Source organism: Podarcis erhardii (genome assembly GCF_964252035.2).
Source record: "Podarcis erhardii genome assembly, chromosome: 16".
Taxonomy (NCBI): Eukaryota; Metazoa; Chordata; class Lepidosauria; order Squamata; family Lacertidae; genus Podarcis; species Podarcis erhardii.
In genome coordinates this window covers 24563260-24580673 of record NC_138514.1, presented here as the reverse complement: position 1 = coordinate 24580673, position 17414 = coordinate 24563260, and the positions used below count along the sequence as shown (strand labels likewise).

Below are 17414 nucleotides of genomic sequence, written 5' to 3'. Positions count from 1 at the left end.
CCTAGAGACTGGGGGTGTCAGAAGTGGGATTTGGGTTTCCTGGAGGAGGATCTGTGAGCGAGGTGCAGCTGGGCCAAGATGGTGGGAGAAGCAGCACTCCTCCTTGAGCAGTTCAAGTTGATGCTCCAGCAGCAAATCCAGCAACAGGTAGACCGGCAGAACTGGCAGCTGGAGAAAGTGGAGTGGCAGTGAGGCCAGCTGCCTGACAAACTGGGGCAACTGCAGAACCAGAAGTTTGATAAAATGAAGCAGCTTCAAGCAGAGTGGACAAGAAGCCTCCTTGGAGAGAATAGTGAACTGGCCGTGTGGTGGTGATCCCATTCCATGTTGCAGGACCTGAAGAGGAACTCTATAAATGTCCAAGGGAGTGGTGGAACTTTCTTAGTGGTTCACAGTTCAGGACTCAGCCGGTCTGCCTGGGGTCAAGGGGCTTTGCTCAGTATTTTCTGGTTCACTAACAGCACCAGGTCCTGGGCAAGCCAGACTTGGCCCAGATGAGGCCCTTGTTTGGGCTGTTGCAATGTGGTCCATGTGAGACTACCTTTGAAGGGGCTGCAGAAACATCAGCTGGTCCAGGATGCAGCTGGGAGGGTTTGGGTAGGTGTTTTTCCTTTGGAATATGCAAAAACCTGCTCTTTAGCTCTAAATTAGGGCAAATGTCCATCTGGAGAAAACCCAAATTGTCATTTGTGTGGGGTATACAGAAAGAGCAGCTAAGTCCAACATTTCTGTTTATTAAAATGGGCACTCAGAAGAATGTGGATCCAATACGGAGGACTTCCTGTCAATGCTGTTGGAGCCACTTCCCCTTGGGTGTGGCCAGGGAGAGATGGGTGCAATTTATATAAAAAGGCTGGTCACGTCCTCACCTCTCTCTTTCACTCCCTTCCGTCTTGCTAACTTGCCATTGTCATGCATCTTCTACATCTGCATCTCTACAGAGACGTAGCAACTTGTTGAGTCTGAGGTCAAAAGACTCAGACTCCATCATCCATATATATTGTTTTAAGGGTGATAAAAGGGCTAAATACCAGGAAAATCCAGTCTGCACCAAGGCATCCTGGAATGCTTCATCAAAAAGACTGCAACCAGCTCAATCAACAGCTTCTTAATTTTGACGCAAAAGGGGTGTACTTTGCTACACTCACAAACAAGTGTCAGGAAGGGTAATATCTACTGTAGCTAATATATCCTATCCCATGTTCTATACACATTCCTACAATTTGCATCAGTTGAAGACTAAATAGCAGGTTTCTGCAGGGAAAAGCAGCAGGACAAGAAGATGTGTGGATAAGACCAGAGAGGACCAAATGCCCCCTCCTCGCTTTGCAGTCAGTGTTTTGTTTTGTTGGGCCTTTCCTCCACCTTTTCCCATCTAGCTGCTGGATAGGAGAACAAAGTGAAGCTGGGCTGGAAGCAGGCTGGAAGCTGGAGTCCGCAGAGACAGGTAGCTCTGTGCTGGATGTGAAGCTGTGACTGATGAAGAAGCAAGATCTGTTGGGGTGCTGATGCTATGAGCCCCCCACATCTTATACTCGGCTTGTATCTATGTGTAGATAAAGCCCCAAAGATACCACAGTCTCTGCTGACCCTCATTCCAAGGAATCTAAACATGGGCAAGTTCCTGGGACCCCTGCAGTCTCTCTCTCCTTAGAGAATGAGGTGGCTTGGAACAGTTTCAACCTCCCTGAACAATTCCACACCAACAGCAAATTTGGCCACCTCACTGCTCTCCTGTGAATCCAGATTGTTTATGAATGAGTTAAAAAGCAAAATACCAGTCTCCATGGGTTTAGATTCATGCACGGAACCAAGCCTGGTTTGACACCAACTAAATATGCCTTTTGGAATCACGCAGGGGGTGGTTTGGCGCAGGGTCAACAAAGACATGGGGACGTAATGAAACTTCAGGAGATTGCAAGAGGGAAAGCAGTTTGCAATCTTCTGATAAGGAGGACCAGATGCCCAAGATACCGAGGCAGGATATGGGCACATCTAAACATGCAGGCAATCTGTGGCATCTTCTTTGTCGATAAGAGACCATTTGTGCCAAGACTTCTGAACCTCTATGGTTTGAAGAAAAGCACCCACTGTGGGAACAGCCTGCTAGGCTAGATGGACCATTGGCCTGATCCAGGAGGCTTTTCTTATGTCCTTCTTAGGAGCAGGCTTATTTAGAGTCACCAAGGTCCCAGGGAGATTTCTGTTTTGCCCAACTCCGTGAAGGGGTCATGTTTGGACATAGCAGGGGGTGCCAGGGAGTGTGCCATTATTATCTCAGAAATCTTATGGAGGATCACAACAGTACCCAATAGCAGACTGAGCCCAAGGGAAAAACCTCTCCCTGAACAATGGAAATAATCTCTCAGGAATCCGTACTCCACAAGAGATTGTTTGCTCTCCCTGTTCAGTTTCTCTTTGCACTGGCTCAGCCTCACTTACACTGAACACGCCCACATTTCACTGGGTGCCATGACTGGACAACCACCCACCTGTTCTGAAAAGGATGCAGGAGCTTGTGCTAGACGACCCTTTGGTGAAAGAGCTTCTTGCTGTGAGGGCAATGGAGGCGGAGGGAGGAGCATCAGGAGATGCTGTCCAAGTGGCAGAGGAAGGATCCACCAGTTTTTTGTTTCAACCACCTTGAGCAATTTGGCAACAGCAGGAAACTTGGTCCACTCACTGCTCACCCCTAAGGCTAAAAAGGACAGGTCCCAATACTGCTCCTTGGAGGACTCCACTTTCTGCCTCTTTGCATTCAGAAAGCTGTCCATTTATTCCTTCTCTATGCTTCCTGTTATGTAACCAGTTGCTGATCCAAAAGATCACCCCTCCTCTTGGTGATATTAAAAGATTTCCCATCTGTGGATCCCTCCCCCCCTTGTGGACCAACAATGTTACCTTTGCTATTTATCTGCAATCTATCTAATCCTTCTTTTTCTTTTTTGCACAGATGCACAACTAAGCATCAACAGCGTTCAAGGAAACATTTGCAGCCAGGCAAAAGCACCCAATGAGAACTTGAAACTGGGCTAGTGGAAGGTGGTGGCAGCCTGTGGGGAGATCTGAGGGCCAAAGAGGGAGGTATCGAGGGCCGTATGTATTTGGTTCCCCATCCCAGCTGGCCATTTACCCAAAGGGAGAGAGAGGAGGACCCTCTTTTACACCACAGATTGCAAACAGGGTGGGTAGGAATAAACACTCAGCTTACAACAGAACTTGTAGAAAAACAACATTTATTGGGGAAATTCTTATTCTGTGGTAATATTAAAACAGTCATATGTATAAAAATAGCAAAGAGGTTGATTGCTTTGTGTTCCCTCCAAAGTTATATAAATAAAATAATTAGCAGGGGTGGACCCTTAGGGTTTGAGGAAAATAAAATACCTTAAATAAATTTAAATTATCATAGAAAGTCCCTGAGGTTTTGACTTCAAGGCGACGACAAAAGCCACCAGCCGTGTGGTGTTCTTGAGATGCCCATCGACCCAGCCAAGGATGCCGGCTTCTGTTGCTGCAGCATTGATACTCAGTTCAGCTCGAAGTGGTCCATGTATTCTTGGACCCATTTCTCTGTGGGGTTGGCACAGATCTCCCGGCCCTTCTTTGTGATGAACCTGGAGGGAATCAAAGGAGAGACACAATCAGCCTCCCATCTGGCTTTCTCTGCCTTCCTGTCAAGCCCTCTCTTGCCCTTGAGGTAGTGTCATAAAATCATAGTCTGTCAGGGATTCTTTAGTTGTGATTTCTGCATTGCAGGGGGAACCCCTGGCGGCCCCTTCCAACTCTACAATTCTATGATTCTTTGGGGGTGGGCTTGGATGGCTCAGCTAGACTCCTGACGGATGGCAGAAAGCGAGCGGGGTTGGTATATTTATTAATAAATAAAATTTATTATTATTATAACAATAATAATAATTATTATTGGGACAGCTGGACACCCCAACCCTTTCCCATGCCTGGAGGCTGCAAACAGAGCAGAATTATTTTTATACTTACACAACACCCGGCTGAGAGCACCTGCTGTTTGTTTCGTAATAGTCAGCTATGTAGTTCCGGGGGATCTTCTTTGCCGTGTAGGTGAAGCAGCAGGAAGTTGGAGGGTCAGACCCCACTAGAAGAGAAAGGAAAAGGCATTGAGTGCAACCAGCAAAACTCTGCTGCAAAGTCGTTGGCCAGGAATTCCTTTTCCTGCCTCTATCCTCTTGAGTCCAGCATGTACATAGGAAGGTGCAAGCATCGGGTGGAACTAAGGAACGTGCACCCTTAGGAGGCAGTGATGGCTACTAAGTAGGGTGGCTTTAAGAGAGGACTGGACCTATTCATGGAGGAGAGAGCTTTTGTGCTTGGATCCTGCCTGCTGGTTTCTCAGAAGATGCATCTGATTGGCCGCTGTAAAAAAAAGGATGCTGGACTAGATGGTCTACTGTCCTGACCCAGCAGGCTCTTCTTATGTTCTGTGTCCATTTGGCTCAAGACTGCTTACACTAGCTGGCAGCAGCTTTCCAGGGTTTCAGACGGAGTGTCTTCTCCCCAGCTCCCTACCGGGAAATGCCCTTGGGGATAGAACCGGGGACCTTCTGCGTGCAAAGCAGAAGCACCTTAAAGGTAAAGGTAAAGAGACCCCTGACCATTAGGTCCAGTTGTGACCAACTCTGGGGATGTAGCGCTTATCTCGCTTTATTGGCCGAGGGAGCCAGCATACAGCTTCCAGGTCATGTGGCCAACATGACTAAGCCGCTTCTGGCGAACCAGAACAGTGCACGGAAACGCCGTTTACCTTCCCGCCGGAGCGGTACCTATTTATTATTTGCACTTTGACGTGCTTTCGAACTGCTAGGTTGGCAGGAGCAGGGACTGAGCAACGGGAGCTCACCCTGTCACAGGGATTCGAACCGCCAACCTTCTGATCAGCAAGTCCTAGGCTCTGTGGTTTAACCCACAGCGCCACCTGCGTCCCTATAGAAGCACCTTATCCAGTGGTGATGAGGAGGAGGAGCTCTGCACATGCCCCCAAAGCCCACAGGCTATTCTAACCCATTCCTCCCCCCCTGTCATGGGGTCGTGGGGTTAAGCCCCCGTCCACCCTGCTGTGCACATGGTGGCTGAGCTCCAACAGCCCATGTGGAATCGGATAAAACTCCTTATAAAAACAAGAGGGCCGAGTTCAAAGGGCGCAGAGAGGCCATCTCCCCTGCCACACCACCCTCCCTGCATGGATGGAATTCCAAGCGACTGAAGCCTGCCTTTGGAAGGAGCTCATGTGGTGCAGGATTGGGAAGCGGAGAGGGCGAGAATCCTGGATTGAGGCTGCAATCCTGTGCATGCTGCCCCCTGCCTGAAACCCCGGAGAGCTGCTGCCAGTCAGTGTAGACAACACTGACCTTGATGGACCAGTGGTCTGATAGGGCAGCTTCCTATTTGGAAAGGGCTGTAGTTGAAGTGCAGAGCGGCTGCTTGGCTCCCAGTTAACACCCCTTGGTATCTCCAGGTAGGGCTCTCTCTCCCAGAAACCCTAAAGCAGGCACCCCCAAACTCGGCCCTCCAGTTGTTTTGGGACTACAACTCCCATCATCCCTAGCTAACAGGACCAGTGGTCAGGGATGATGGGAATTGTAGTTCGCAAAAGGCTGGCGGGCTGAGTTTGGGGATACCTGCCCTAGAGAGCCACCGCCAGCCAGAGCAGAGACGGCTTCCCAAGCAGCGGCCACTGTGATGAGTGTGCATTTCTCCCGGGCCCCCAAAACCCCACCCCGGGGGAAGGACCCCCACTTTGCCCTCAAATGCCCCTCCGCTCCCCATGCTGAGCCTTGAGACTGACCTGGAGCAGCGCTGGCCGAGAGGCAGAGGGCCAGTATCAGGAGCGCGGCCACAGCCCAGGCACGTGGAGACTGAGAAGCGTTCATTTTGCTGAGAGGCTGGAGTGGCTGATCTTGGTTGAGGTTCTCCTGGAAGGTCTTGTCGTCTCTGGTGCTCCCTCCATGAAGCCTGCCTCCTTTTATGGAGCAGAGGGCCGGGCGGGGGGGAGCATCGCCGGCGGAATTTCCCGTCGGCGGTGATGTCACCCCGAAGGGGTGCGGGAACCTCCATCGCGGAGGCCAAAAAAGCAGGGGAAGTTTCTGAAGAAGATGTATTACATCTGCGCCGCCCCGCTCAAGTGACTTAAAAATTGCTTCACCCACATAGGGTCACGAGAGGAAGGAAGAAGAGCTGGTGAAACCGGAGTGGGGGGGGGGTAGGGCGGTGGATAGAAAGAAGGGAAGATGGACACCCCACTCCACTCTCCCTTTGCTGGAGAATGTGCCGCGTCAGCTCTTTCAGGCACCAGATGCAAAGGGAAAAGAAAAACTTGTGCAATCCGGGGGGAGAAGCGGCCCCATCCTAAGCAAGCGCCCCCAAACAGAGCTTTTGCATTCGTTTTGCATCCAGAGAAAGGAGAAACCAGTTGCAAATTCCCGGAGGGGATTTTTCTGGATGCAGCTGGGAGGAAGAGAACCGTTTTTTCGTGAGCTCACACGGATCTTTTAAAATATATATATATATTTATAATATTACATATCACAATAGAAATGTTTGAGAGAGACGGAAACGAACAATACCTTGCCTGTTTGGCACCATACGGCCCCTAACATGAAACGCAGAGAGCCGAGAAATGGCCATTGCAGAGAGAGAAAAACAGTGCTGCAAATAGTAAGGTCCTAATAATAATAATAAGGTCATAGAAACAGAGAATTGTAGAGTTTGAGGGGATCCCCAAGGGTCATCTAGTCCAACTCCCCACAATGCACGAATGGAAGCATAACAAAGCAGTCAGTACTAAGTCCTGGAAGATGATCAAATCCAGGTAAAATCATAACTTGTAGGTACTTGCCAGCCATGAGTTTATCTTTTGACATAAGTCATGAACGACCACCATGCAGCTGCACGGTGTGTAGGTTTGGCTTTACTCTGGAAATACCGTTCTTTTAATGTTATCCATTATTACTTTTCCTCTAAAGAGACCACAGTGGCATGCATGGTTCCCTCATCGCTACCTCCCTGTTTTATCCTCACAACGACCCTGTGAAGTAGGCTGGACTGAGGGGCCGTGCCATTTTAGAAGTGTGTGAAGCTGGGCGTATGCAACATACATTTAAAGCACACACTCAAATCCTGGGAACTGTAGATTGCTCGTGGCGGAGCTACAATTCGCAACACCCATAACAAACTACAGTTCCCAAGATTCATGGAGCGTGGTGTGCTCTAAATGTCTGTTGCATGTCAGAGAAGAGAAAAGAAGGAAGAAGAAAAGAAGAAGAAGAAAGAAAGAAAGAAAGAAAGAAAGAAAGAAAGAAAGAAAGAAAGAATATTGGGGAGGCAGTTAAGTCCCACCCAGCATAATCAATAACAAGACAGAGTGTGCACACACCATTTGAATGGCAAGGCTCATCAACTTTGGGGGGCGGCCCAGCCCTCTCAAATATTTTGGTGGGATGGCCAAAGGGACCTCGGCCCCTAGGAGTTGGCTCCTATAATACATAGCATGCAGGAAGTGGATAGGGAGAAATGATGGCTATCCCATGAATTTGAATGTTGGAAGGTTTGGGACAGATGCTCCTTCACACTTTGTATTGTTAAACTGTGGAACTCACCCCCACAGGAGGCAGTGAGGGCCATCAACTTGGATGGCTTCAAAAGAGGATTAGACAAATCCATGGGGGAATAGTACAACTACTAGCCACTGACAGAGGCAGTAAATGCCTCTGAACAGCAGTAGCCAGGATTGTAAGTGGGGAGAGTTGCTATGGCTCTCAGGTTCTGATGGAAGTTTGTAAAATGATGCCTGGCATGGAGCAAGTGGACAGAGAAAAGCTTTTGTCCCTCTCTCGTAACACCAGAACACGTGGACATCCAAGGAAGCTGCATGTTGGAAGTTTCAGGACAGAGAAAAGGAAGTACTTTTGTCTAGTTCAAATATGGAACTCCCTCCCACTGGAGGCACTGATGACCACCAACTTGGATGGCTTTAAAAGAGGATTTAGTAGACAAATTAATGGAGGAGAGGGACACTGATGGCGATTAGCCATTATGGCTACGCTCTGCATCCAGAGTTTGAGGCAGTGATGCTTCTGAATACCAGTTGCTGGAAACCACAGGATCCTGCTTGTGGGTCTCCCATGATAGGGATCTGCTTGGTCACTGTCCGAACAGGATGCTGGAGTAGCCCGCTTTGTCCAGATCCAACTCTATTCAGGTTTCTTCTGAATGGCCCAAGGTCAACCAGTGTAAGTTCCCCTCCACACTTGACTCTGCTAGTGTTTTGCAAGGGCATACCAGGAACTGTAGGTTTGCTCAGTTAAAGTGGGTTAAAAGGCTCTGTTGCCTTGGCACCCGAAAAGCACACAAAAGATGAGAGGAGCCAGACTTTCTGTGGTTGAGAAAGTGGTGGGGAAATGCAATGAGAAGCATATGATGAAGGCATGACTAAGGGCAAGAAGCATAAACACCCCACCTGCAAATCACGGTGAAGGATTGTGGTCATGTAACCTCCCCACAAAACAAATCAGAACAAATGCTCAGTATGAACAGAAGAACATAAGCAGAGCCTGCTGGGTCTGGCCAATATTGGCCCATCCAGCCCAGCTTCCTGTCCTCGCAGTGGCCACCCAGATGCATCTTCTGGAAAGCAGAGCCCAAGCACAAGAGCAGCCTCCTCTTCTGTGGTTCCAGCAACTGGTATTCAGAAGCATTGCTGTCTTTAACAATGGAGGCAAAGCCAAGCCATTATGGCTAGTAGCCTTCAGCAGCCCTCTCCTCCATGAATTTGTCTAATTCATCTAGGTTGAAGGCAATCACTGCCTTCTGTGGGAGGGAGTTTGATAGTTTAACCATGCACTGTGTGAATAAGATTTTATTTTACCTGTCCTGAGAGGCCATAGGATGTGTTCACATTAGGCACCAGAGCACAGTGAGGTGTTGTTTCTTAGTGCATTTCAATCCTCACCCCCAGCTGTTCACATCAGGGCAGCTCAATTAGTCTCAGATTCATTCCAGGGGGTGTTGGCTGGGCTGGGGTGTCTTTACCCCATGCAGAAATGTTCACCCCTTGGTTAGATACAGATCAGGAATGGCTTAATCCTACACTTTGGAACTCCCTGCCACTTGACATCCGGCGGGCACCTTCAGTGTTCTCTTTTTGGTGCCTGCTAAAAACATTTTTGTTTTGGACAAGCCTGTCCAGAAGTTTAAAAAGCTGATGTGTGTTTTAATCTGTTTTTAGTTTGTTGTTATTTTAACTCTTTGAAAGTCTTAAATTATTGTTGTTCATTCTCCTTATTGCTTCATCTTTTTCGCGAATCACGCCTAGCTTCTTTTCTCACAATCAAATGGTGCATGAATCTGATGAAATAAACAAATAAGGAACCCAGTTGGTGTGAAGCCGATGTGAAAAACAAGGCATCAGACACGTCATATATTATAAGAAATGTAAGGACATAAGAATGTAAGAAAGAGCTTGCTGGATCAGGCCAATTGCCTGTCTAGGGCACCATCCTGTTCTCACTGTGGCTGACCAGATGTCCCTTGTGAATACCAGCAAGCAGGACCAGCCTTAAAGCTCCACCTTTAAAGTCATCTGGCTTTGTAGCTATCACTACCTGCTGTGAGAGGGAGCGGCAGAGTTTTAACTCTGCTCTCGGTAAAGTGTTTTCATACCGTAAACTTCCGTGTGATCCTTGGATGAAATTTAATAAATAAACAAGTAAGTTCATCCATTTTGCTGCATCAATTAAACTAAATTGCTTTATTTGTATATTGAACAAATGTGCAATAGATTTGCTACTAGGTTTAATTTTATTATCTTAGCTCAGTTGGTAGAGCATGAGACACTTAATCTCAGGGTTTTGGATTCGAGACCCATGTTGGGCAAAAGATTCCTGCACTGCAGAGGGTTGGGCGATCAGGGTTTCCCAAACTTGGGTCCCCAGCTGTCTTTGGACTACAACTCCCATCATTCCTACCTATCAGGCCCAGCAGTCAGTGATGATGGGGACTGTAGTCCAAAAACAGCTGGAGAAACCCTGGATTAGATTACCCTTGAGGTCCCTCCCAGCACTACAATTCCTCATCTCCCATAGTGGGTTGTGCAAACCGCTCTTCTGAATAATGCTTTCTATAGGGGAGGGGAGGCAGCACTGAGGATGAGTTTATGGAATTAAGGAGGGGTGGCCCCCCCAAATTTTGAGTATCACTGGGTTAGAAAAAGAGTGTTGCTGCTGTTGTTCTAACTTGAGAAAGACAACAGAATTTATTCTTTCCTTTTTCTCCCTCTTTTTCTTTTTTTTAGAAAGGAAAAGGGGAAAATGCAACACATCTCGTGATTCCTGCTGGCAGGAAGCAAGCTTTGCACAGCTGCCCTGGAAATTCCTAGCTTTTAATGAAATGCAAGGGAATGGAAAATCGTCTGATTTCACCTACCCTGTATGTTTTATCGCACTGGGCCTTATTTTTTGCCAATGAAGCATTTCATTGCATTCTCATCAGCCTCAAGATGGTGTCCCATCCTTCTAAAAATAAGATTATGAGAAAAGGGAAGAAAGAACCGGAATTGAGCAGCGGAAGAAACTCAACTCGTCTATGATGGAAGTTCTATTTTCCCGTTCAGTGCTTTAGAAAAAACCATAGGAATAGACTCAGATAATGGATTCTCATGCAAAAATGCAATGAAAGGGCCTCCTTAGCAGTGTCTGCCTGTCTTATTGTCAGGGACCGTGCTGAGGAGGAATGGTCGGAGCCTCCCCGTCCCCCTGCTCCTGATCAGGATCCTGAATCTTCTCAGGAGCAGGAGGACAGTATGGATTTGGAACAGTGGTTTGCAGAGGGACATAGTTCAGAAGGCAGAAGCTGGGAAGTACTGTGTGGGGAACAGCTAGGAGGAGAAGAACTGGGAGAGAGAGTAAACAGACTCAGTGTTGCTGGAAAGCATCCATCTGCTCAACCCAAGGCCAAGGAGAGCAGATAAGGTGGCAGCCCAGAAAGTACAGTGGTTGTGAGATCAGGTTGCAAGACGCAGAAGTGAAGTGGGTGACTAGGGTGAAACCCTTAATTGGGAGCACCTTCATTCCTAGGAATGGGTTCTTTGTTCTCTCACTGTGATCATTTAAATTTCGAACTGGCGAGAGACTCCTTTCATTTTGTTCTGCTTATCTCCTACCAAAGGGAGGAAGCAGCCGAGTCCCTGAAGCCTGACACTTATGCTACCATTTGCTGGAGTTTAAAGCTGGGGATGCAGGTGGCGCTGTGGGTTAAACCACAGAGCCTAGGACTTGCCAATCAGAAGGTCGGCGGTTCGAATCCCCGCGATGGGGTGAGCTCCCATTGCTCGGTCCCTGCTCCTGCCAACCTAGCAGTTCGAAAGCACGTCAAAGTGCAAGTAAATAAATAGGTACCGCTCCAGCGGGAAGGTAAACGGCACTTACGTGTGCTGCTCTGGTTCAAAATAGAGAGTATCCAAAAGGAGGGGTGTATCATGTATGCCACCTTGAATCATAGAACTGTAGCATTGGAAGGGGCTCAAAAGGACATCTGGTCCAACCCCCTGCAATGCTGAAACTGTGAAGCTCCTTGGAGAAAAAAGTAGGCTATAAATGCAAGTTTTTATTAAAAGGATTTTAAAAAACCCAGAGAAAGTCCAACATGCTTCCACCAATTATTGTTTACTGGTCTTTTTCAGCCACTGCCCAAAGCAAAAACAGTATATCACATGAATCACGTATACTTGACATTTAAAAATAAACTAAATGGAACATATACAATTGCATATGAGCCTACATAACAGGGTCTTTTGAGTGGTGGCTCCCTGGTTGTGAAATGCCCTCCCTTACAAACTTTCAGGAGGAGTTAGAAAACATTCCTGTTGACTGAGGTGCATTTAGTGGCTGTTTCCTGGAAACTCTGATCTCATTGGATGGCAGAATGCTTTCAACTAACTGCGTTTCAGTTTTTTTTTATTGTTTACAGTATGTTTTAATCTTCTCTAGAACGTTTTTCCTTTGTTTTCCTTTTTAAATTGTATATATTTCATAGAATTTATACACTGCTTGATTGTAAAACAACAACACCCAGAAAGATAAAACAGCAAAATCAAGAAAAATTCAGAGCAATAGTTTGAAACATACAAAAAGCTAAAATGAAAATATTTTCAATTTCATAAAATTTATCAAAATTTCACAAGATTGTGCATCTTTTTTTGCCACCCTGGGCTCCTTGGTGGAGTGGGGTGGGGGCAATGGTGGGATATCAACTCAATCAAGAAACATTTTTTAAAAACCCCCAATATGTATACTTCAATTTGAAAACAGCCCGTAGATTTATTTCCCATTCTCATTAACTGGTGACTCAAATGATGATCTGAAGGCAAGAAATGACATGTTTTATAAAATTATCATACATATGTATTGTTAATTGGGGAAAAACTCAATGACTTTCGCTTGTAAGGATGACAGCGCAAAAGCAGCTCCAGGCAGCATCTTGGAATCTTCTAACCCTGGAAGAGAGGAAGGCAACTCCCTGTCTTGCCAAATCCTTTGGTTTTTTTCCAGCGTGTTTTGAGACACATTCTCTTTTGCTTTTCGGGAACACAATTAACGCCATCTCATGTTGGCCTGTGCAGCGCTTGTCTTGTTAGAATAAAGTTATAAACTCAAACAAAAAGGCAGCCAGTCCCTGCCCCCCACCCCATGATGGCTTAGCCCTCTTAGGCCTGGGGCAAATGTACCCAGCCCCCCCTCCAAATCTGCACAGACTTGCTTTCATGGAAGGTATATCCATGGAACAAATCCATCTAGTGAAATGGGGCAGAGGTGCACACAGTCTAGGGAACAGAATGGGGAAGATCTGGCTTGAATCTGTATGCAACTTCACACCAGCTTCTGTCCTGCTGCAAATCTTTTTGTAAAAAAGGTCCTCATTAACTACCACCCCACCTGCATCACAGGTAGCTCACCTGAGCTTAGGGGGGAATAGAGAGAGCTAGAGTGGCGTAGTGGTTAGAGTCTTAGCTGTCAACATTTCCCTTTTTTAAAGGGAAATTCCCTTATTCCGAATAGGATTCCTCGCAAGAAAAGGGAAAAGTTGACAGCTATGGTTAGAGTGTCGGACTAGGGCCTGGGAGAGACCACAGTTCAAATTCCCTCAGCCATAAAGTTCATTAGGTGATTGGGGACCAGTCACTGCCTCTCAGCCTAACCTACCTCACAGGGTTGTTGTGAGGATAAAATGAGGAGGGAAAGAACCATGTCCACCACTGCTTGAGTTCGTTGGAGGAAAAGGCAATGCAATATAGGTAACTCACAACTTTGCAAAAGCATTGCAGGAGATCTTGGGGTCCCTACCAGGCCCCGGTGGTGCAGGTGGTTCCGATAGATTGCGAACCACCTGAAAAAGTCTCGTGCTGCTGTTTTCTGCAGATGCAATGGAGGTGGCGAAGAAGGCCCTCTTCGCCGTCACCATTGCCACTTGGTAGGCTCGACGTTGAGCTCTAGCCCGTGTCCGGTCTGATTCAGAATGAGTTTTCTGCCTCTGGCGCTCTAGCCGTCTCAACAATTGTTTCATCGCCCTCAGCTCCGGGGAAAACCACGGGGCTGTCCGGATTCCATGCAATTGGAGAGGGCGCTTTGGTGTCTAAGCTGGAATAGCTCAGTCAGTAGAGCATGAGACTCTTAATCTCAGGGTCCCGGGTTCAAGTTCTACGTTGGAAAAAAGATTCCTGCATTGGCGGGGGTTGAACTAGATGACCCTGATGGTTCCTCCAGCTCTACAATTCTGTGAATTTGGCTTTACGCACTGTCTCCCGGAACGTAGCCCCTGCATAAGTTGAGAGTCGGCTGCACATAAGAGAGGGGCAAGATGGAGGATGACTACATTTTCATACTTGTTACTTGGTTGAAGAACTACATGCCAAAATTAAGAGGAAAGGGGGTGAATTTTGGTTCATCCCCAGAAAGTATGCATTATGTAAGTCTGTCTTTAAGTGCTGGCTGAATGGACTTTGGGCTACTCTTGCAAGACTTTCCTTCTAAACTCCTCCAGTTTTGGATGCCTCCCCATAGCTTCTTTTTCCACGACAGCCAACTTGTTGCATCGTACAAAACTTCTGTGCAGTCTTGACTCACACTCAGAGGGCTGCTGTAGTTGATGAGCAGGCAGAAAGCAATTTCGTGAATGGAGTTAAAAATTCATTGAAATCGGCGGTGACTGAGCAAAAACGTGATTGGTGAGTCACTTGAAACTCTGCATTTCATTGAGAAACAGGCAATTCACTTCCCATTCAGACCTCAAGGGCTATCCCGGGCGAGGCTTGTCGGAAGGAGCATCAATGTTTCCACAACAGTGTCTTTCCCCCAGAACTGGCACCATTTGCTTACACCTGAATTCTTGAGTGCTCTGACAATAGCACTCCAAAGCTGTTGTGTTCCTGGGGTTCTCCTTGCTACCACCCTGTCAATTCACCCCACCAGTCCTTGTTTATCTTCTAAGCACCCACAATTCCCTCAACTCTTCTTCATAAGGCTTGGTTTCCAGGCTCTTATCACAGCGTTGTAGAGTTGGAAGGGAATAATAATAATAATAATAATAATAATAATTTATTATTTGTACCCCGCCCATCTGGCTGGGTTTCCCCAGCCACTCTGGGCAGCTTCCAACAGAGATAAAAAATACACTAAAATGTCACATATTAAAAACTTCCCTGAACAGGGCTGCCTTCAGATGTCTTCTGAATGTCAGGTAGTTGTCCATCGCCTTGACATCCGATGGGAGGGCATTCCACAGGGCGGGCACCACCACCGAGAAGGCCCTCTGCCTGGTTCCCTGCAACTTGGCCTCTCGCAGTGAGGGAACCGCCAGAAGGCCCTCGGAGCTGGACCTCAGTGTCCGGGCAGAACGATGGGGGAGGAGACGCTCCTTCAGATATACTGGACCGAGGCCATTTAGGGCTTTAAAGGTCAGCACCAACACTTTGAATTGTGCTCGGAAACGTACTGGGAGCCAATGTAGGTCTTTCAAGACCGGTGTTATATGGTCTCGGCGGCCGCTCCCAGTCACCAGTCTAGCTGCCGCATTCTGTATTAGTTGTAGTTTCCGGGTCACCTTCAAAGGTAGCCCCACGTAGAGCGCATTGCAGTAGTCCAAGCGGGAGATAACCAGAGCATGTACCACTCTGGCAAGACAGTCCGCAGGCAGATAGGGTCTCAGCCTACGTACCAGATGGAGCTGGTAAACAGCTGCCCTGGATACAGATTTGACCTGTGCCTCCATGGACAGCTGTGAGTCCAAAATGACTCCCAGGCTGCGCACCTGGTCCTTCAGGGGCACAGTTACCCCATTCAGGACCAGGGAATCCTCCACACCTGCCCGCCTCCTGTCCCCCAAAAACAGTACTTCTGTCTTGTCAGGATTCAACCTCAATCTGTTAGCCGCCATCCATCCTCCAACCGCTTCCAGACACTCACACAGGACCTTTACCGCCTTCACTGGGTCATCTAGTCTGACCCCCCTGAAACGCAGGAATCATAACCAAGGCATCCCTGGCAGATGGCCACCCAGCCTCTGCTTAAAAACCTCCAAGGAAGGAGAGTTCACCATCTTCTGAGGGAGTCCATTCCACCCTCAAACAGCTCTTACTGTAAGAAAGTTGCTCGTAATGTTTGGTTGGCATTTTCTTTCTAGTAATTTGAATCTGCTGGTTCAGGTCCTCCCCTCTGGAGCAGGAGAAAACAAGCTTCCTGGTTACAGCCCTTCAGATATTTGAAAATGGTTCTCATATTACCTCACCAGCATCATCCTCCAGTATACCTGAAGGAGTGTCTCCACCCCCATCGTTCAGCCTGGACACTGAGGTCCAGATCTAAGGGCCTTCTGGTGGTTTCCTCATTGCGAGAAGTGAGGTTACAGTGAACCAGGCAGAGAGCCTTCTCGGTGGTGGCACCCGCCCTGTGGAATGCCCTCCTGTCAGATGTCAAGGAAATAAACAACTATCTGACTTTTAGAAGACATCTGAAGGCAGCCCTGTTTAGGGAAGTATTTAATGTTTGAAGTTTTATTCTGTTTTTAATGTTCTGTTGAAAGCAGCCCAGAGTGGCTGGGGAAACCCAGCCAGATGGGTGGGGTAGAATGTAATAATAATAATAATAATAATAATAATAATAATAATAATAATTTCCATCTCCTCTTCTCCAGTCTAAACATTCCCAGTTCCCTCAACCATTCCTCATAAGGCTTGGTTTCCAGACCCTTGATCATCTTGCTCTCCTTTCTCTGCTCACCTTCCAGCTTGTCAGTATCCCCCTTGAACTGGGGTGTCCCGAACTGGACACAGGACACCAGGTGTGGTCTAACCAAGGCAAAAATGGATGGTGCTATGACTTCCCTTGATCTGGATACTAGACTTCTGTTGATGCAGCCTAGAATTGCATGAGCTGGTTGTTTTTTTTGCTGCTCCTTCACACTGCTGACTCATGGCCCACTAAGACCCCTAGATCCTTTTCACACATGCTGCTGTCAAGGCAGGTGTCCCCCATCCTATATTTGGGCATCTGATTAGTCTTTCCTAAGTGCAGAGCCATATGTTTGTCCCTACTGACATTCATTTCGTTAGTTTTTGGCCCAGTTTTTCAATCTGTTACGGTGATCTTGAATCCTGATTCTGCCTTCTACAGTATGAGCTACGCATCCCAGGTAGCACATGCAGAAGGGTCTCAGGTTCAATCCCTGACAGCATCTCCAGGTAGGACTTGTAATGCCTCTTGCCTGAAACCCCAGAGAGCTGCTGCCAGTCAGAGGGCCTTCTTGGTGGTGGCATCCGCCCTGTGGAAGATACTGAACCTAGATAGATCTCAATGGCCTGAACTCAGCACAATTTGCAGCTTCCTACAGCTGATGTTCTTGCCGGTCCCATGAAGGCTGTGGAAATCCAGAACAGGTGCCTGGTGGAAGTTTGGGGGACTGTTTGATCCAGTGACCCCAACCTTACTTGATCCTAATGAGACATTGTAGATGGGGAAATGTGTTGATCTGCATGGAAGTGGGGGGGGTATGGGTGCTGGATGGGCCTAGGTGGCCCAACTCTTGGAGGTTTTAAAGCAGAGGTTGGATGGTCAACTGTCAGGGATTCTTTAGCTGTGATTCCTGCATGGCAGCGGGTTGGACTAGAGGACCTTTGGGAGTCCCATCCAACCTTACAATTCTCTGTTTCTATGATTCTCCCCTCCTTGGGCTACTAATCTCTCTCTTCCCCCACCCCTGGGGCTCAGAAAGCTCTCACCTCCCTTCTCCTCATCCGGGGTTCTCCAGCGCCAGCTCCCAGTCAGGATCCAACCACCCCTTCAATGACACCTCCACAGGGCTCATGAAACACCCACATATTGTCAGGGTGACAG

General features: G+C 47.7%; 1 protein-coding gene across 1 annotated transcript; it reads right to left on the bottom strand.

Annotated features, from left to right (window-relative positions):
- Positions 1-3475: 3475 nt before the first annotated feature.
- On the bottom strand, positions 3476-5991 carry LOC309331922 (C-C motif chemokine 4 homolog). Its single transcript, XM_081844490.1, has 3 exons — positions 5822-5991; positions 4000-4114; positions 3476-3617 (listed from the first exon to the last, which is right to left on the bottom strand). Exons 1-3 carry the CDS (start codon positions 5904-5906, stop codon positions 3530-3532), a joined length of 288 nt encoding a protein of 95 aa, XP_081700616.1. The 5' UTR covers positions 5907-5991; the 3' UTR covers positions 3476-3529.
- Between the last annotated feature and the right edge of the window lie 11423 nt (positions 5992-17414).